Source organism: Metopolophium dirhodum, chromosome 3 (assembly GCF_019925205.1).
Source record: "Metopolophium dirhodum isolate CAU chromosome 3, ASM1992520v1, whole genome shotgun sequence".
NCBI lineage: Eukaryota > Metazoa > Arthropoda > Insecta > Hemiptera > Aphididae > Metopolophium > Metopolophium dirhodum.
In genome coordinates, this window is record NC_083562.1 from 8,472,790 (window position 1) to 8,494,807 (window position 22,018).

Here is a 22,018-nt window from a genome sequence, read left to right on the forward strand (position 1 = left end):
TAAAGATTAAAGAACAACTATAGTCTACAGGCCACAAGGACGAACCAAACAGTATTATCTCTTGGTTCTCGCGATATTTGCATAATGCATAATAACTTCGCCAGATAAAGCGAAAAAATCATTGACTACTATTCTTACCTACCTACGTCGCAGTTATTAGTTATTTTTAATGCACATGTGTACGTACAAAGAAATATTCGACCGTCCAGCAAGCTCAGTGATGGTTATGTAAGTTGTCGTGATTTCTTTGTATTCCGGTCGACTCACAATTGTCATTATTAGTCATTCGATTGAGTTTAATTAGAACGATTGTATTTTCCGAACTAACTACGACGAACGAACGTTCTTAGTTTCGTCCACATTCGACAATATGGCTGACCTGATGTTTGATTATCAGTTCCGTTTGATACTGATCGGTGACAGTACGGTGGGCAAGAGTTCGTTGTTAAAATTTTTCAACGATGGTAAATTCGTCGAGGTAAAAGCTTTGTTAAAAATACTATGTTGTTCATTTCTTAAATTTGTTTTTTTTTATTATTATTTACCAGGTGTCTGATCCAACAGTTGGCGTGGATTTCTTCGCTAGAACAATACAAATACCCAGCGGTCCACGCATAAAATTACAGCTATGGGATACAGCTGGCCAAGAGCGATTTAGGTGAGTAAGAACTGGTTTTGTTTTATTATTGTTCTTTGGACTTCATGGTTATATTTTGTATTTTATAATAGATCAATTACAAAATCCTACTACCGAAATTCAGTAGGCGCTCTGTTAATATATGACATAACAAAACGAGCCAGTTTTGATCACATACCTGTTTGGATGAATGATGCCAAACGACACATTGAACCTCATCGACCCGTATTTGTCTTAGTTGGGTGCAAATTAGATTTGGTAAGTTTAAAATATCTTTGTACAAGTAAGCATTCTAAAAAATTCAAATAGTATTAAAAAGTACATATATAAAAGATCTTTCTTGTAGTTTCTCTATGTTTTTTACAGTATGCAAATTCAATAACTATTGTATATTACGCTTCTCGCTTAAATTGGAGAATACAGTAACTACTAATTAACTTTATTTGTTTTATTATATTATATTATATTTTTATTGTTCCCAAATTATTCATGGCATGACCAATTTTGGAAAATGGTTAAGTTTAATTTTACACTACATGCTAATGACTTTATTTTATTTTATTGTTGATCTAACTAGTACACTTGTAATCGTCACAGATAATAAATATTAATTATCAATGATAAAACTAAATTCAAACATTAATGGACAATATGGATACACAGATAATAGTTTATCATATTTATTTTAATACATACTCTTATTTATACATAAAATATATCTTTTCTCATATAAATATATTTTATAATAATCTAATGTTAAATATTTTCTATTTTAAAAAAATATAGAAATATTTCAAAGCTTAACGTAACCTAGCAAAATATAATCACAATCCACTGTATAAAATCCTCTGACTTTAAGATTTAATGCTGAGTTACAAGAGTATATTGGTTTCACTTTTAAAGTTAATTAAATATTTTCTTATATATAGAAGTGTTTTATTAAGATTAATAATTGCTTTTATGAATTATAATGTATGTTCCGTTGAACATTGATGGTAATTTATTTTAAATTGAGTAAAAATAAATTAAGATTACAAGGGTTACAAACAAGGTTATCTACTTGATATTTATAATATAATAGTATGGAAGGACAAAAGGTTTCCTAATATGTACCTAATACTATTTAATAAAAAGTATAACAGTATTTTGTGGATTTTATAAAAATATTTGGTTAAAGAAATAAAAAATAAATAATGCAATCAAACAATAAATATTATGTACCCAGTACCATAGGTACTTTTATATTCAAAAATGAAAATTATTCATCTAAATTTAAATTATCAACGCTTAGGACATTTTAAAATGACCACCAATTCTGTATTTGTTTGTTTTGCATAGGTAAATAATGGTGCTAGTAAGAGGGAAGTGACTGAAGAAGAAGCCAAACAATTTGGTGCAGAACATAATATATTCACTGTCGAAACATCTGCAAAAACTGGTTCTAATGTTGAATTGGCATTCTCTGCTATCACCCAAGAAGTAATTTATTTATTTATTCACAAATTGATTATGATTTATATTATATGCGTCTTTACTATTTTATTGGCATGGTCTTTTAATAAATGTAATATCAATAAATTGAAAAAAAAGTTATATTATTTATTTTTATTAAATATTATTTATTTTAGATTTATCAGAGGATAAAAAGTGGTGAATACCAAATGGAAGAAGGTTGGGATGGCATTAAAAGTGGCTATTCACATCATTCAGCTAGTATTGATTTTAATAACTATATCGAAGCTGAACCAGCTAAGTCATGCTGTTAAAACTTGAATCCCCTTAACAAAGCTTACTATTCTTTTTTTTTTATCTTTAACTAAGTAACAATTTTATAAAACAAACATTTAGCTTTGATGACTTATTTTTAAACTTTTTTAATGTTTATTTTGACAAATATTAACCTAAGGTAAATATGTAAACTACACTTAGGAGAATGGTACAAGACTAGTGTTCTATGAATTATTGTAAACTATAGTTTATTTTATATATATATATAGTATATTATGTATAACTTTTTTTTTTTGCACATAATTATATTTTTTTAATATGAATATTTTACAGTTAAGCTTTGTATAAATTATGTGTTGTATTCAAAAATAAATTAGTATAATTTATTTCCAAATGTCAACATACACTGTCTTATTCCTTGCTGGCATAGATGGTAGTCTCTGAAAGGTGGCACCATGTGCTTATGTAATAATGATAAAAGTGCTATGAACTCTGATAAAGCCTTTTCATAATTGTGCTTATCCATCAACCGTTTGGCAACCGAGTATTTATTCTCTGTATCCTTAAAGAACATTTTTTTTATTAATATTGCTCGCTAAAAGTAATTGAACATTAGGTACCTGTAAAACTTTTAAAACTGGTAACAGTTTAGTAGTTTTTAAGCAAACCATACAATGGACTGCAAACTCCATTGATTCTGCTGTCACTGTGATTGCATTTTTGCAATGTATACACCTGATCCTGAGTGATGTATTTGTCTTCATTTGTTCCAAAGTTGGCCAATCTTGACAGCAGGCAATACAATTACATTCAAACCAATACCTATCACAACAAACCCAATGTATTTCAATTAATTGCCCACAATATCTTGTTGTATTTAATCCACGTAATAATTCATTAGCAGTGCCAGATAGGAAAGGGATCGGCCCGCAGAGTTTTAAGATTTATAACGTTTGATTACAGCTACTAAAGAGTTTAATAATTCTATTCAATTATATTTTATACTAATATTTATACTAATTTTACATCATGTACAAATAATATAGTCAAAAATAATAAATATATATTATGGCCACTCATAACCGTAAAACGTAATTTTAGTAGCTAACTATCAATAGATCTCCGGGCCAATGGCCATTTCATTATTTAGTATATTCAACTAACTAAATATATTTTTTATTCTATCCAAAATAGATAAAATTGATGGTGACAATGGGGTAAAATGTATTTGTTATCTGAATATCTCTCGTATATTCAAACGTTTGAACCTAAGTAACTAAATTTCAAAAATCAACCATTTTTTAATTGATTTATACATTTTCTGAATTATATTAAAAACATTTAATCTATGAATATATAATACCAATTTATTACATTCTGTGATTAAAGATTTTTGATAGATTATTGATCAATTATTATTGAAATATAAAAATGGTGAATACCTGTTTATAAGTGTCTGTTGTCGCTCTTCTTTTGGGTGGAACATAAACATTGGACCATAATTTTCTGTAATCGCTTCCCCAGCATGTAATTCGCGGATGTTGTGCACCACGACCGTTGTTCCTCGGTGGTACCTACATATTTTGAACAATTAACCGATCGCCTTGGATTTCTAGTGTAGATACTTAACCAAGAAAGTATACACCAGTTACACCAAGTAAATGTAAAGTAATAATATACCTATACATACCTGACTACACATGGGTCACAAGAGTGATTCAGCAAAGCTAGGGTCGGGTAAACGGAGCCACCGATGAACACTGTCTCTTGGTCGTTGCCAAGTTGTCGGAGTTCGGAGACTTCGAAAGCGTTAAATTGGAGCAGAAGCAGATGATGTAACAACAGACTTCCGATGAATAACTCGTCATCGGTTGGTCGACTGTCTGTGTTGCAGTCGGAAGCGAAATAGTTTGTCTTTTTCAAACAGGACAAGTAAAAAGCAGCCACGTGCGTCCTGTGTAATATGTCCTGTACAGATCTCGTCTCCCGGTGTGTGACCAAGTCGTACAAGTTGACGTAGTTGTCGGGTTCGTGTTTACCACGTGGCCTCTGCGTCTAAAAAATTGTAAACTATATATAAATTATAATTTATAGGTGGTGGTGCATCATAAGCATGAATGGCTTAGCCCCCCCCCTCCCCCCAAGAGGGTATTTAGGCACAAGCCCTATAGACATGTGCCTAAAGCAGCAATGTTAGGGGGAGTGGTAAATGTTGGCTTAATAATTTTCTTTGATATCATGAATTCATGGGAACGCTTCAATATTATATATGTATGAGTGGTTATTCAGTTGAACCTCTTCTTTTGACCAATAATAATTAATGTTTCGTTTTATAGATTACAATATAACAGATTTCATATTGATTTTATAAGTGTATCATATAATATACTATATTATATTATATTAGTATTATAATAATATCATATATATTTTACGAGGGATAGGGTTGCATGACAAAAAGGCAAATTGGAGGGTGTCTACATGGGCGAAAAAAAACCAAATACGTTTCCACTGCCCTCTGCCCCGCAACAGCCTCAGCAACTTAGTCTACCTAAACTCTTATAAATTATAATATTATAATCGACGAGCTTCAGTTACATGATTCAACAACTTTGGTCGTAGGTCAATGAAATACTTCAACGGCCGTTGTGTGATTATTCGAAGTGCGATCAAGCACGTTATAGAAACGCCGGCCGAGAAGAGCGCAGGCAACATCGAACATTCTACCGCGTGATACGACTCTAAGGCGCTTCTTTTGCAAAACTCGCCGCAAAATGCCACTCTTTCGCAATCCGGACACGGCAAAGGCGCCACCAGCCTGCAGGAGACATAATAATATAAAAATTAAAAAATAAAGTGCAGTGATCTCCAACCCATATTTTTACTCATGACCCATTTTGGAAATAATAATTATTTGAGACCCATATCAGATTAACATAATAATATTTAATATTAAATATTTTAAATCTTGATATGCGGAGAAAATTCTAATACAAATATTTTTTTTTTTTTTTAGTCATATTTGTTTTTATTTGCACAATGGAGGGGTAATACAATTATAGGGCATTGGTCATGGTTGGCTTGAAGAAGAAGCTATTCATTAATAGCACTTCATAACGGGATGGTGGACTAGTCGACTAGTAGGTCACGGCACCAGCTACGCTTTAAACGTCGGCCAGGGTCGCCCGGGATTGTTCGGGAGTATAGGTTTTGGATGAGAGGGTTTCGGTGATTTGAAAGTTTAAGGTGGAAACGTTTATATAGGGTTTTGGCAACATTTTTTACTGTCGGAATGAGGAGGTCCCTGTGGAGGGTATCGTTTGTAACATAAAAAGGGGCTTTAGTTATCTGCCTAAGGCATTTGGATTGGAATGTTTGGATTCGATTTATATTGGAGTCTTTGGCTGAACCCCAGAGTTGGATTCCGTAAGACCAGATAGGTTTGAGGAGTACTTTGTACATGAGGATTTTATTGTGTAGTGAGAGATGTTTGGATGATAGGAGGAGGCGAAGTTGTCTTTGACGATTATTTAGTACAAGTCGTTTGTTAGCCGACGTGAGTCGACGATCTAGGCATAATATACAAATATTACGTGAAAAATTGAAGTCTACAGTAGGTAATTAATTTTTAATTTACAAATAAATCGATTTTGTCAAAAACTGAGTTTGCAAATATATTCTAGTTTTCCCAGGTCATTTTACTGTTGACAACCTAAAACAAATGTAATGTATCCATTTTTACTGCTCCTAAAAGTGCCAAAAAAAAATCACACACAATCATTGTAAAACTGTGATAATACTTCGCTTTCTACCCAACATTTTGATCCATCCGATACGCACCGGTTGATGAGCACTATGGCACTGCAGTTGTATAATAATAATAATAACAATAATAATATATTATGACGTATCGCGTTTGTTTCAGTTTTCCCATTAATAATAATCTTGAGTACCTATATATTGGTTATAATAATGACTACACATCTACACCACATACCTATATAATATAATATTATATAGATAGCTAAATCCGTGCGTCTAGTGTACCTATGTACACTAAATAAATATTATATAAATTATAATTATATAAACACTATAGTATAGGCATTTAAATAGTCATCGATAAATTGATAGGCAATATTATATAAAATATTTATAACATCGAATGCTGTCGAAAGACAAAAATCTGTCTATCGTATATACCTGACGAAACAGTTGGTGCAATGCGAATGACTGTACTCGCGAAGTAGGACTGAGGCGTACGCGTGTTCAGCCAGCAGCACTTTTCCGACGGGCACGTCGCTTCCGGCTACCGCGTGTCTTCCTTCAGTATCGTTGTATTCGACGGATACTGCGTTGCTGAATGCCGGATACACTTCACTCCGTCCACCGTGCACTTCCGGTTCCTCCGGTTCCGTTGTACCGTTCTCGATAATGCCTATTATAATACATATTGTATACGAACATAACGTTGTGTAGCTGCGTAGACAATGCGTAGTGCGTGTAAATGTACAACTGTATAGTGTTATATTTTTATAGTTGCTTTACCGTTCTTAGTGTGCTTGTCCTTAACCATCATCGTCAGCATGATCTGTATGTCCAGCTGTCGTTTGCGCCGTTCGTCCGGAGACAAATTCGAATCGTCCAGAGACCGCATGGTTGTCCTAAACGACTCTAACGCCAATTTCAACTGTTTCGTGGCTAACAAACACCGTGCTTTCCTATGTTTATAATAATAAATATGACGTAGTGTGGCCGCTTATTACAATATATATAGATGATAGAGTTGAAATAACTTTGATTTTTTTAGTTAATTAAATTAAACCCATAAAATTAATAAGAAAACTTGGTCTAGTGGGTGTCCTGTACAGCAGGTTACAAGTGAGTCACTGTAATAATGGGTGGTGTTAAATTTAAATTCAATGATATAGGTAATAATAATATTATCATTGTGTAAGAAATACGATTCTGAGCGAAGACGGTCAGTCAGCATATTATGATATTACTAAGTATATTTGATGATATTATTGTGAATAAAGTACCTAGATTATAATATATAATATAACCTATATTTACGTGGAACCTTGTTTTACATTTTCAAACCTTAGCTATAAAATTTGAACATTTTATAAATTTTTAACTTAATTTTATATTTGACATTTTATAATTTTTTTCAAAGTTAAGTGTATTATTTTTCAATCATTAAATTTTAACTTGACGATCTTGTGTTCGTTTATTGACTTCGCTGAACATATTACCACCTTTGCCGGCTTTATGATATAAAAAGCGCCAAGCTGCCTAGCTAAAGTGTAAAAATTACACAGGAACATTTGAGTCAAAATCAGTACCAGTAGGACATAATATAAGCGCCAATATAAAATTATACCCAATAATATAATATGTCAAAAGTGCAAAAGATATAAAACAAATAATATAATTTGTAGATTGTAAGTTCTTTCTAATATTAATATTTTATATAATATAGTAATGTTACGGGTAAAGTACAAAATACGGTTAGTGTTCACATTATCCGGTTAATGTGAACACTACCTGTACGGCTGTACCTATTGGATAAAGTAAAAATACTATTTATAAAACGTTTAATTCGTACATTACTCGGATATTTTACACATTAGGTATCTACGACTGAGTGGATAAAGTACTTATATAATGATTATAAAAAATATATAATCAATGTATAAAAATAATAATATAATATTATTATAAGATTTTCTATCCTATTAAGATATATTTTTTTAATTTAATTAGGCTTTTTTTTTTTTATTAATTTTCCATAAAAATCTAAAAAAACCTAAATAGGTTAAAAATTAGTTGAAATTCGTGCTTACAAATACTTACAAATTGCGCCGGACGATTTGGAACAGTCAAAGTTCAAAAAGCTCAATAAAGCACGGCCAACTTCTTTTTAAAGATAATTAATGGAGGGATGACTTACAAATTTTAAATCCATGCTTACAAATACTTACAATACAAATACTTTATCCACAACACACCGGATAATGTATAAATTGATTGGATAATACATATTTTAATATTTAAGGTGGCTAATGTATACATTACACTGTTCATATGGATAAGGTTCGCATTAACCGTTTTTGGACCTTACCCGTAACATTAATACCAACATATTATTTCATTTTTAACTATAATTTAAAATTAACAATAATCAATATTAAGTAAAATTATAATCGTGATTATAATATAATATAGGTAGCCACTGGCCAGGTAGGTAGGCGTAGGTACCTAACTAATATAAATAAAAAGTAAATTAACATATTACTTTTTATAATACAAATTGTTAATTTGAACTAGTTGACATTTTAATCCCACATTTTTCAGATATTCTATTATTGTAATTAGGTATTTCTTCCGTTAAAAAAATATGCTCTCATATAGACTCATGATATGTCCTTATAACGTTGAGTTTGAAGGAGAAGAATTCATATAAATAAATATCAATATATGTTTTCACTTTGTAACTTTAGTAAGACAACTACTATAATTGGCTTTTTAAATGCCACAATGATTCAGCTACATATTTTATAATTCGTAATGTTCGTATATGATATTGTTATCATACATTTAAGCCCAAATATCTAGTAAGTACAATATGTACTAGAATCAATGTAGGCGTGACTCTAAAATTTAACCACTAACCACTAGCTCTTAAATAGTATCCATATTTTTCGTTAATTAAATAAAATCCATAAAAGGCTTCTGTAATTATTATTGTTTTTGTAAAATTAATTTTCTGTATAGCTTACGCTAAATGCGAATGCTTACCAAAAAGGTATACATACCAACAATATAATGTTACCTACTTACCTATTATAGTTATAACTTATAAGTTTATAAGACCAAAACTCTGACGATCTATCATAATCAGATATAGGTAATACATTTGTAAGGTATCTGCAGCGATTTAGCGCTTTTGATGTAGGTACGTTAGGATTTTTTGTTTTGCTTAAATCGTTTTGGCACTTATGTAGTTATATGTCTTTCACTGCCTTTGCCAATTATGGGTACCTACCACGTGAAAAATGAAAAAAAATATCCACAACAGTTTGTAGGAGTGGTAGGACCGCATACAATAAAATAGCCACGGGTCCAAAATTCTAAATACGTATCTGTGCATACCTACATCGGTAAAATGACTGCCGACAGCCGACAGATGTATAATATCAATGATATATACCACGTGTGACCTACCTATCGTACACTTTGTATCGCAGATCCATGGGATATCCGTTGTCGAGCGCCCGCTGTATGTCCGAAATGGCCAGGTCGTAATTTTTTAAATGATATAGACATGCCGATCGATTGGCGTAGATGATCGATAGTTGTATTCTCCAATCTGCCGAAAAAACATCCCGCAAGTCACGATGATAAACATGTCACCCTCCCCCCCCCAAAAAAAAAACCCACTCCGTCAGTAAATTTAGTTCTATTTAATTAATTACCTTTGGTTTGGGGACAGTGGAGCACAGCCAAGGAATACCAGTTCAACGAATTTCTATAGTCCGACTTCTGAAAATAATCAGTCCCGGATTTTTTCATTTCCATAGACTTTTCTCCGTTTTTGTAGCTCGCCGGCTCGTCTTCAATATTTTTACAGCCACCGGAATCCTGTCCACCAGCGTAAAGTCGTTCGTACACGAACTGTATTTTCTGTTTGTCGTCTGTTGACTTGGCGAATTCATCCCAATCAGATGTTTTTAAAATGTTACGAAATCGATCGTGTCGAATCGAAAAGGGCTTGCCGCCCGGCGGTGCTAGTTCGTTCATCATAATACCACGACTAGATAATAGGTAGGTGCGTGTATATATTATATCAACCGACAGTAAACCGGAGGATTCACAATTTGAGCCAGGAGGTATTTTTAGATTTTTGGACGTTTTCCAGTAGTCCGGTATGGGCGGTATGATTATATAGGAACAAAACTTGTGGAGTTGTTGGGAGCATTCATACATGTGCGCCAACAAGTAAATATTTAGGGGGGGGGAGGGCCAAACAAAAATGTCTATGTACCTAAGCTAAATAATGATATGATGTTATTTAAACATAAATGTATAGGATTTAATTCATATATTATTATATGTCTAGCCGGTCACTACACTATATTTGCGATTAAAGGCCGTTCTTACAATGTCCGGTTAAAGTTAACCGACACTTAACCGGACATTGTAAGAACGGCCCTAAGCCGTCTTGGGAAATTACTTACCGGGAATCGCAGGGACTGATCGATTTTGTACAAGTGAGTAGGTGCAGGGTGGTTGAGTAGACATCGTACCGACATTACTTATTATTATCTATTATTATATTGTACGGCATTATCTTACACACGTAAGACAGTAAATTTTGGTTAATCAGTTTCAATAATAATAGTGTGCGTTTTGATATTATAAGTTGAATTGACTTATTATAAAATTTAAATGTAAGATTATTAACTAGCAATCTTGGGCACGACGTAAGCTTTCATTGATATTATTATTTTTAAGCAAGTTATAACCTTTTTTGAAACTGTATATTTTGATCTTAATTTGAACTACTGAAATAAAAAAATTACGAATTAATGTATTTTTGAGATTTTTAGGTTAGCTATTATATTATGTGAGTTGTGAGTTATAAGTTATGACTTAGGGGAACCTTATTTTAAATTTTCAAATACTTTTGCGCATACAGGTAAAACACAAAACGTGTAACATATTGTATATATCTGTGGTCACTACTGATTCGAGTTAGTAATTGAGGTCCATTTCAATGGCCCCCCCCACTTTCAAAATTTGAACTTCTGACCACGCCAAACGTTTGTGCAGAAATGTGCACCAAGTCCAATCGTTTGTGTACAAAAACTGAAAGCTCTATCCCTAAAATAAAATGGGGGGGCATTGAGACGGTAGCCCCCCATATTGAATATTTGGATTTTTGAATGTGCCAAACGTTTGTGCATCGTTTGTGCAGAAATGTGCACCAGGTCCCGACGTTTGTGCACAAAAACTCCCAGCGCTATCCAAAAAATAAAGTGGGGGGGGGGGCATTGAAACGATACAACCCCTTTTTGGAAAATTGAAATTTTTAAGGTGCCAAACGTTTGTGCATCGTTTGTGCAGAAATGTGCACCAGGTCCCGACGTTTTTGCACAAAAACTCCCAGCGCTATCCAAAAAACAAAGTGAGGGGTATTAACACGAGGGTCCCCCTTTTTTGAAATTTTAAATATTTGTCATATTAATAAATGTTGTTTACGTACCTTATAGGTTTAATAGAATTTTACTATTGCCATGTAAACGTATGACAAATAAAATCTTCAAATATTTTTAATTTATCAAGAAAGCATTATCTTGTTCTAATGTTTTTGATTTAAAAATTGTATGAATAAATACAGTTTTTTCTTTATGCATTTCTTTACTTTATATTTTATATTATATTTTGCTGATGAAAATGTGTTTATGGACAGGTACCTCAACTCGATGTTGCTGTATGTCCGGTCCAATAATGTAAGTTATAAGTCATTGTGTATATTTTAATACAATAAAAGCATAGTAAAAAAATAATTAATAGACTATATTAATATAGTACCTACTAAATAAATTTAATATACCTAACCGTACCTATATACATATGAAAATATTATAATAATATATTATTTATGTTTGAATTCATTAGAACAATGGCGTATCAGACGTCGCTCCCAAACCGGTCGACATCCATCTGCATAACTGTGAGTTGAAAACGTCTATATAAATTAATTTTCTTTAGCATTCCGCAAGAATAAGCGGTATAGTTTGAAAACTTACCAAAGTTATCTGGTGGATGTCGATACGTTGGTGAGCAGCCGTCGCACATAGGTCTGATGTACCTATGGAAAGTTATTATTGGATCGGTCATAATATTACGTTGAGACGTTATCTGTCCATAAACTTATTTTCAGATTTGTAGGCCAATTCCGTTGCCATTTTTTAATCATTCTTTGTTTTTATTAAGGCTGAGGTGTAACAGCATTTTAGGGGCTATTGTAATTCCCACTTCCAGGACTTTATCATACATACAGCCGACAGCCCGATGACCTACATTTTTGTGTATTCTGGTCTACCCTATGATGGCCGCGAAGTAACGATCACGTCACCGTTTATCAGATTGCCCAGTTTGAAAGAGTCTCCAACAATTTCATCGGATAGGTACGCCATAAACCGTGGCATACCGCTGGGCCAGCATCATTTTGTCCGGATCAATATCTACAAAAATGACGTCCCAATTATTAGAAGCTAATAATATAGGTACTTAATATTTATTGTAATATAATATAATATTAAACTCATTATACCCAGTTATTACGATTAAGTAGAAATAATATTTTTCAAATAATATTACAGTGTCTTTGTCGAACAGTCAGATGTACGAAGTTTCCGCTGTGCCATAAAACGGGTCGACGCCGGTCGCTGAACATGGGAAGTCCTCAAGTCCACCCAGCATCGTATTGATGAATCAACAATACATCTTACATCTTACATCTAACATCTTACATCTTACATCTATCATTGCAATCTTATAATTATTCACCTGAATGCATGTAATCCTGAAGTACAGTTAATTTATAACTACGTATCTACAAAGTCAACACTGCATTAATAAAAGTATTTATTGTTAAAATAAAATTGAGTTCTATATTATTTGTAGGTACTTAAAAATTATTTGGGTATAAAGGAAACATATTTTAATCATACAAAATTAGATAAACTAAAAGACAAAAATAATAAGTAAATACATCGTGTTAAAAATAGTTTTTAATTAATATAGGTAGGACAGGTACCTATTATGTAGGTAGGTACTTATCCAAAACTCGTTTATCAGGAATTAAATAAAAACGGAGGTCAATTAAAAAAAGGTGGGTAAGTGGATGTTGCTCTGCTGTAATGGATGGTGTTAAATTTGAATTCAATGATATAATATCATTGTATAAGAAAAATGATTCTGAGCGAAAACGGTCCGTCAGCCTATGATATTACCAAGTATATTTGATGATATTATAGTGAATAAAGTAATTTATATATAACCTATTTACGTGGAACCTTGTTTTAAATTTTTAATCCTTAGCTACAAAAATTGAACTTTTTATAAATTTTTAACTACAAAATAATTATTAAATTATAAATTTGATAAATGTTGTCAAAATTTGAAATTTAAATGCTTATAAATAAAAATTGAGCCAATGTATTTTTAATATTTTTTAACAGCTATTAGAACGATATATCAGAAGCCTTATATTAAATTTTCATGCTTTTTTACCCAACAAATAAAATTGTACTGATATTTATAGAAAAAAAAACTAAAATAATTGAAAACTGACTATGTCCGTAAACAGCTCAAAAAGAATCAAATTATTTTCAAAATTTTATCGTGTATAGAAAATGCTAATATAAACATTCAGTGAAATTTTCAAGTATCTACAGTCATACGTTTTAGAGTTGCACCAAAAATCAAAATCGATTTTCTCGAAAACGGACTTTGCGTAAAAAATTCCCATATATTTTACTTTTGACCCCCAACTAGATTCACTTTCCTATCAGAAAAGTTACTGTTAAAGAAAATTCAAGCACTTTTACTGTCCTAAAAGGTGATGACAGACACAAAAAAATATAAAAAAAAAATACACATCATTGTAAAATCAATACATTCATCGCTTCCCTCAGAATCTAAAAAAAAAAAATTGGAAGTGACTCTGATGAACAGTAGGCTACAAGTGGGTGACTGTTATGGATAGTGTTAAATTTGAATTCAATGATATAATATCATAGTATACGAAAAACGATTTTAAGTGGAGACGATTTGTCAGCCTAGGATATTGTATGCTATATTTATATTGAAATTATTAAATATTATTAATACCGTAGCCGGTTAAGTTGAATTATTATTATTTGTTTATTATCGTATTTGTATATGATAGTATATTTTAGACGTTTCAATTACCCACGAATAATATTTTTAAAATAGGTATATGTATATATTACAAGTAACAACGAATTAAGAACGATATTGCAAAAAATAATTGCCGGAAATCATTAGTTTTTAACTGAAAACGACAGGGAAGTCTGAACTTGGCGGTCAGTCTTATTTTTAAGTTATATGTATTATAACTAATTGACATTTTTGGTATTTTCATATGTACCCCACACTGCGCTTGCTCGAACAATTAAAATCAAAAACATCCCTCGACTTGTTATGTAAAACCACCATGGGTGGGTGTCAGAATTATTTTTGCATCATCAATTTTAAAACGTTGATTTACCTAGATTAAAAAAAAATTAATTTGTAATACTTAAGCTCGGTAAACTTTAAGCGTTGTACGGGTGCTTAAACACCAAAAATCGTAAGGCTATACCATAAAAACCAATGATTTGCAGGTAGTCGAGTTTTGGACAAGTACCTACATAGGTAACTTATAATATTTCATATTGTAAATTAATTAGGTACCAAAAAAATATAACTTCTCAAACACTTTGTCTATTGGCACTGGCGGGAGAATGTATTAGAATGTCTTTAAACTTGCGGACCAGTTTGTATAGTTAAATTTGGCATGCGAACTATAATTGAAATAGAAAACCAGAATAGGTGCATTGCAGATCACAAAGATTTCTGTAAAAGAACATACGATTTATAAATATACCGGATAGGTATACTGAGTACTTATATAATAATATATAAGTTCTTTGGATTTATCATAGATATATTTTATGATATCTATGGCATAATATTTTTTATAATATCTATGGAAATCGTAAATTGTCGAAATTCGTCGGCGACGGTTAACAATTCTAATAGTTTCAGAAATACTATTGTATTATAAATATAATATATTGTATATTTTGATTTCAGTGAACAAAAAAATAATAGGCCACAAATGTAAACGGACAGTTCGTTAAAACGGATAAGTTGTAACACAAACTCGCAAATTTCGTTTGATCAGGTTATTTTTATAGAATATTTCGATACTTTCATCGGAGTGAGATGATTAGATGAAGATGGATGAAGATGGCTGTTTCTTCGGCGATGGCGGCACTTTAGCTACGTTTCACCGGAAGAGTAGATGTTTACGAGTAAGTTTGTTTTCATATTATTACCTACTATTTTACATTTACTTTTTAGACTTAAATTAAATATTTATTGCCACGGACAATCTGTTAACTAGGTGACGTAGAAGCATTTATAAGTTTAATCCCAATAGCGCAATGTATAAAATACGCGAGACCGTCTTCGTTTCACCACGCCAAGTTTAATACGCACCTTTTTGCATGTTATACTATACGCCGGGTATCACCTTAGGTTTGCGCGAAGTATTTAAAACAATATAATATTATTAGTCTTTATATTTTATATTTTTATATACATAAATACATTATACACCTCATATATTTTATTAGCATACTTACACCTTTTTTAGTGTAGTTTATACCCTAGATGGCTATAGATATAGGTATTAAATGTCTTGCAATTATATATTTTACTATAATTATTAATTTCATTATAATATAATATAACAATACACTCTAAATTAAATTAGTTGTTATCAAGACAGACAGTCTTAAAACAAACTCTTTTCTGAACGTTTTCAAATGCTTAAAAAAAATTGCACAGTTGTCGTAGCAGTCAGTTGCTAGATCAACCCGTGTGACATCAAATAGGAATTATTCTTGTTTTTTTAAATAATTTTTTCGAAAAATATATGTAACATGTACAGCTCATACAATTATGAATTTATAGTTAATGGAAATGCGGATGTTTATACTTCATAGATATTTTTATAGTTAAAAATCGTGTGAATAATTTGATTAAACAATAAGGTACTTACCTACTCATCACTAGAATCAATTTTATTATATTACGTGTAAAATCACCAACACAAGGTGCAGACTGCGTTTAAAAAATTAAAAACATAAAATGAAATATAAAATAATGTTGTAGTAGAAGCTGGAAACTGTAGTTTATTCTAATTTATAATCCAATTAATGTAACCGAGAATGTAACTATTAAATTCATCATTGAATGATTATTTAGAGATCACTTTGGGATAAATGTAAAAGTAAATTAAAAATAATTAAAAAACATTTTGTGAAAGGAACAAGATTACTGCTTATATTTAAGTCTTAATTATTATTAACAAATAAATACAAATAATAGATATTTTAATAGCTTTTTACTATTAACATTCAGTGTAAATATAGTTTCTGATCGACTTACCAATATGTAATACACCTATATGTAATAAAATAATTATTCATATCAAATAATCCTAACAATTTAATGCAAGGATTCTCATAAATTGATCTTACAGCAGCCTTAAAACACCAAAAATACATTTGTACATCATTTACAAAATTTTAGTTCCCTATTATGGTGTACCTAGGTATTAATACAAACAATAAATTGCTATTCGAAAACACAATTTCGTATACCTATTATTATTTACTAAATACCTACAATTAAATTAAACTAAAAATAAACATATGATTACATACTGAGTGCCTATAATATAATATTATATATGAAAATTGAATCTTTATTACAAATACTTATCGTTTACACAGACCACAAGAAAAAATAATTAAAAATATTAAAAAAAAAAACACACATAATTGTAAAAATATAGTTGGTATTATAGTATTTGATGAATTTACTGTATACGTTTATGGCTTTATGTTAACTCTAAAATCCAGTAATCACATTTTTATTTAGGTAATAATTCATAAAATACAATATACTCATATAAAAATATTCTTATGCTTCTGATATCTATTCACCACCTTAATCAATAATTAAATTGATAAACGAAAATAATAATTTAAATAATACCTATATCATATTATTATAATTTAAATTCAAAATTATAAACTATTTTGGTTTATTGTCATATCAAATGTCAATGAACAAATTGTTCCTTAACTCTTTGATATAAAAAGTTGCATTATATTATATCCGTGGATTCATCATATTGACGTACCTAGTATAATATCTATCATTTTTTTATTTAATCTATGGCAAATCTCAAAGTCATTGCAGAAGACACAGTCGATCAAAAATTCTAAAATTCAATAAGCAAAGAAGATATGACCAAAAAACTTACTGCGTTTCGTATAATTTTATTTTTCATAAATCACAATATTCTAAGTTCTGGCTGTATTCTGGAGCGTTTCCTCATGGGCGTCGCAGTTCACACACGTCACGGATTCCGCCGAAGGAGTCCATAATTAAAGTAAGTTTGTTTTTATATTCTTTTGGGGCTTAAATTTACTTTTAAGACTTAAAACAAATATTTAATGTCACGAAAAATGTGCTATCCAAGTGTTGTAGGCGCATATTTTAGTTCCGGACTAGAAATGTATAAAATACGCGAGATATAAACGCCGTCGTCGTTTTTCCAGTCCCTGTTTGTAGAATAATTATAATTAAAAGGTGCATACTGCATACCTATACAGGGTATTTAATATAAATATATAAATATTTTGGTTTAATTTATAGAAATATATGTTATGACTTATAACTGATAATAGTCATAAGATACAATTTTAATTAATAACTGGTAATTTTTTTTCCAAATACAACGTTATAAGTTATAGGTAACTATTAATTTAGTGTCACATACTTAACTTCTAATGTTCACCTAATATCTATATTCTATATCATAGGGATTAGGGATGTATAACCATGTACACATAAAAGTATATTCACGGAATGGTCAACTGCCTATCCTGACGTGTGCGCACTTATGAATAATATACCTACTCATATACTCGTATAGGTATATAAATATACCTATATAAATAGTTTAAAACTATAATATACTATATACATTACAAGACTCTAATTAAAATCACATTTTTTTAATTTTTTTGAACACAATGTTTTAAAAATTATTAATTAATATATAATTTATTGGTATAGTACTAATTAAATTAATGAAATAAAACAAACACAACTACTATAATTATTAGTAATAATAATATATCCACGTATAAATTATTAAAATACAAAACGAACAAACGAAAAACGATTCTGAGCAAAGATATCGTTGACTAATAAATAATATTGAGATTAAAGTAATTTATTTTTTCGGTAGAAAATCGGTATAAATATGAATTATAAATATTTTTTTATTTTCATACCATGACGCGTGTGTGAAAAATTGTTTATATTATTAAGTGTTTAAGATGTTAGATTTCGGTTCGGCTGATTGTCCACCCCCTCACTCTTCCGCATCAATGCATCAGAAATTATTATTTATAATATATTTAAATATAAACTACACTTATTAGAAAAAAATTAAATAGGTACAATTAAATAAAGGTAATTTTTTTTCTTATATTTCTATTTTTTTACGTACCCATTATGTTCGATACTATAACTTCAGTCTTCAGTTATAGAAAACAAAACTTGCCAATATGGAATAACTGTCGAATTTTTTTATTTTAAAATATTAAATAGCATCTGATTGACTGATGTGCTATAATGAAACTCAAAATATGACGAATACACTACCTATACACTTATCTAAATTCTATTTTATATTCGTTTAAATTGGACTTTTAATTTTTCTGGCCATTTTATTAAGCTTTGTAATATAAGTGCATTAAATCGTATTTTTAAGGCATTTTTCTTATTTTAGGATTTATATTATATTATGTTAGGACCATATATATATTTTCTATGATTAGGACGGTGAGGTTATAATTATAAATAATCTATGGCAAATGACAATCGTCTGAAACGAACAGCGATTCCAATACGTACTCACATATTTCGTTCCATTCTGGTTATTAAGCTAGGTGCCTATTTTTATAAATGTCATTAATCTCAATACTTCCGGACTGAACTTTTGTATCGGAGATATGAAGACGCGCGCTAAATTTTCCTTGACGGAGAAGCACAGCTCTGACACTAGATAAAATTATACACTCGAAGGGAACGCTTTTCGCCGGAAGAATAAATAATTACGTAAGTCTTGTCCTTCTACTCTGTTGAAGCGGTAGACCTAATGTAAATATTTATTGTCAGACAAACTTATATAACCGCTAGACGTAGAGTAATTTTTAAAATCCAGTTTTTATAGGTGTACAAAAATTATAAAAAATACCTTAAATTATAATACTTTGCCTACAACTGTTAATTTATTGTTATAGTAGAATAATTTTTAAAATTTTAAATCAATGATTAGGTAATGCTTTTATAAGTAGGAAGGTTTTTATACCTACCTAACAAAATAAGAAAATACATAATGATTAATGTTATTTAATATGATTTGTAAGTACATAGCAGATTATACCTATCACTTGGTGACGATTATTTTTGTTTTATACGTTCTTCGTAATTCAGTTCCGTCACGATAGTTTTAGTTTTCGTTAAATGTGAAACATACATTTTCTATGCATACAGGATACGGGCATTAAATATTCGGGTTTTAAGAGAACACCTCAAACGTACGTTTTATTTTGGGGGTTTTACGGGATATACCTATAGGAAATTTTCTTCAAATTTTCACATTTCACTATTTGATATTGTGATATTATTTGTACCTAGGTTAAGTTTCTGTTTTAGAATCGATCGATATGTTACCTAGGTATATCACATTCTTTAATTTAAATTCTGGTAGTCGAGTATTGGACAAGTACCTACGTAACTTATAATTCGTATCGTAATTTAATTACTAAAGAAATATAATTTCTCCAACAGTGTCTAGGGCCACCGGCAGCAGAATGCATTATAGAATGTCTATAAACTTGTAGTCTAGTATATGGTTAAAATTGGCATGCGACCAACAACTGGAGGCTTGTTCTGGAAAATGTAAATGATCTAATAAGGTTCATCTCATTATTTGAATTAAATTAATTTTTAAGCGATTGTTGTGTTAATCAATTTTTTAATTTATTTCATTCAACACACTCGTAATTTTTGTTAGGTATAAAAATAAAACTAATAAATCCTTGAATACAACATTTAAAAATACAAACTCTGTGTAATAAAAATTAATATTAGGTATTTATTGGTATGTTTATATAATATCTGTAGACTGTAACGCATAGGTCATTAGAATATTGTAGAACATTTTACTGCATAAGATGCGTGTTATTTCAGAAATGGTATTCGTCAGTGAACATTTTCAAACTGGGAATAATATATCATAAGCAGATTGAAATGTGTGAACGTTTCAGTGTTTCGAAGACTAAGTGTCGTAGCAGATTTTGATTCCGTCACGGGGTATGTATTTTCTTATTTCTCAGTAGGTTTTTTTTTTTTATAGTTAATTGATCAGGGGATGTATTGCCCGAAAATTTTCAATATTTGTATTGTAACTATACTGGTATAACACTATTCGGGCTATCAATAAAGTCGTGTTCAAAATTAGAAAATTGGTGAGGTATGATATTTTTTTAAGCAATTCTTTCGAGTAGGGAATTCGCTCAATGATATTTAAATATTTTCACCGATAATCAAGTACGATGACTTGTAGGTAACTATAGACTGAGTGAATAGGAATTAGGAAGTGTGTGATATGGCGAAGATAAGGAAATGGGTCAACAGGATTTCAGAATGTTTGGTGTATGAAAGGGAATGATGAAAAAGAAATGTAAGGTTAGGGTAGGTAAGTGGAGTGAGAGTAGCAGATATGAGAATAATAAGTAAGGTGTTAAGGTACAAAAGAGGATAGAATAAGAAATTAATTAATTAAGGGTAGTGTACATATTGTAGTGAAAACAAGAGAGAATAGGTTTAGGTGGTTCGGTCACTGTATGATAAGAGATAGTGAGAGTGGCTATAGAAGTTAATTTAGGGGAGAAATGATGGACGAGAAGACTGAAGAAGAGATGGATAGACAGAATACCGATCATATGGAGGTGTGGAATGAGAGTGGCTGAACCTGTATATAGCTGTGAGAGACGGTGGAAGAAAAAGTGTAAAGGTAGAATAGTTATGTTAACAAGGCCGAATACGTAGGAAAATATCTTGAATTGCAAAGGCCCTATTGACTCTTTGGCTTCAACTAACCATAGGTTTACCTAACTAACCTTTTTATGACTCATTAGGACACTTTGAATAAAAAGATCCTGAGTTGCAGGTTGCCGAACTTAAGTGTTTGATTATCAAGTTGATCCTTTGATTGTTGACACCTTAATCCATGCTATGGATGAAGCCCATATATAATAAAGATATGGATAGTCCACGCCTATGTTAAATACATTTGAGGCCGCGTTCCCGGACGGGAAGGCAATAATTGAGGCTTCTTTATATGGATAGTCGATAGTCGATACTCGATATAAGTATACTTTATTTGGCCTCAATTTATTGTTCCCCTCGAAGACCGCTGATAAGACCATTATGTCCTATCCATATCTTTATTATCTATGATGGAGCCATACCCAGCTCACTCGTGTAAACTTGTTGCCGGTTGGGATGTCAGCGCACTATTTGTTTTCCATCTTTGACCCACGCCGTAGCATACCAAATGTACGATTAAGAAAACACTAAAATGATTGGGTCAGAGAGAGAAATAAATGGTGCGCTAAAAATCTGACATCCTCTTAGTGTTATCAAGTTGAAGAAGCAGTTGATTGTTGACAATTTGACATTTAACATTAACTGTGG

General features: G+C 30.9%; 2 protein-coding genes across 2 annotated transcripts; one reads left to right on the forward strand and one right to left on the reverse strand.

Moving 5' to 3' along the window:
• LOC132941239 (ras-related protein Rab-39B) lies at positions 1–2,478 on the forward strand. The gene is made up of 5 exons (XM_061009197.1): positions 1–478; positions 549–658; positions 730–895; positions 1,976–2,116; positions 2,266–2,478. The coding sequence occupies exons 1-5, from the start codon at positions 371–373 to the stop codon at positions 2,401–2,403; spliced, it is 663 nt and encodes a 220-aa protein (XP_060865180.1). The 5' UTR covers positions 1–370; the 3' UTR covers positions 2,404–2,478.
• Positions 2,479–2,650: 172 nt separating this feature from the next.
• Positions 2,651–10,211, reverse strand: LOC132941238 (SET and MYND domain-containing protein 4). The gene is made up of 9 exons (XM_061009196.1): positions 9,847–10,211; positions 9,596–9,740; positions 6,914–7,086; positions 6,569–6,803; positions 4,964–5,183; positions 4,056–4,420; positions 3,808–3,939; positions 2,986–3,187; positions 2,651–2,927 (listed from the first exon to the last, which is right to left on the reverse strand). The coding sequence occupies exons 1-9, from the start codon at positions 10,172–10,174 to the stop codon at positions 2,739–2,741; spliced, it is 1,989 nt and encodes a 662-aa protein (XP_060865179.1). The 5' UTR covers positions 10,175–10,211; the 3' UTR covers positions 2,651–2,738.
• Positions 10,212–22,018: the final 11,807 nt, after the last annotated feature.

Coding starts and splice junctions, on each gene's coding strand:
- LOC132941239 (XM_061009197.1), top strand. CDS start 371: ATGGCTGACCTGATGTTTGATTATCAGTTCCGTTTGATACTGATCGGT. Junction 659..729: donor GCTGGCCAAGAGCGATTTAG/GTGAGTAAGAAC, acceptor ATTTTATAATAG/ATCAATTACAAAATCCTACT. Junction 2,117..2,265: donor TCTCTGCTATCACCCAAGAA/GTAATTTATTTA, acceptor TATTTATTTTAG/ATTTATCAGAGGATAAAAAG.
- LOC132941238 (XM_061009196.1), bottom strand. CDS start 10,174: ATGATGAACGAACTAGCACCGCCGGGCGGCAAGCCCTTTTCGATTCGA. Junction 6,804..6,913: donor GGACAAGCACACTAAGAACG/GTAAAGCAACTA, acceptor GTATTATAATAG/GCATTATCGAGAACGGTACA. Junction 3,940..4,055: donor TGTGACCCATGTGTAGTCAG/GTATGTATAGGT, acceptor CAAAATATGTAG/GTACCACCGAGGAACAACGG.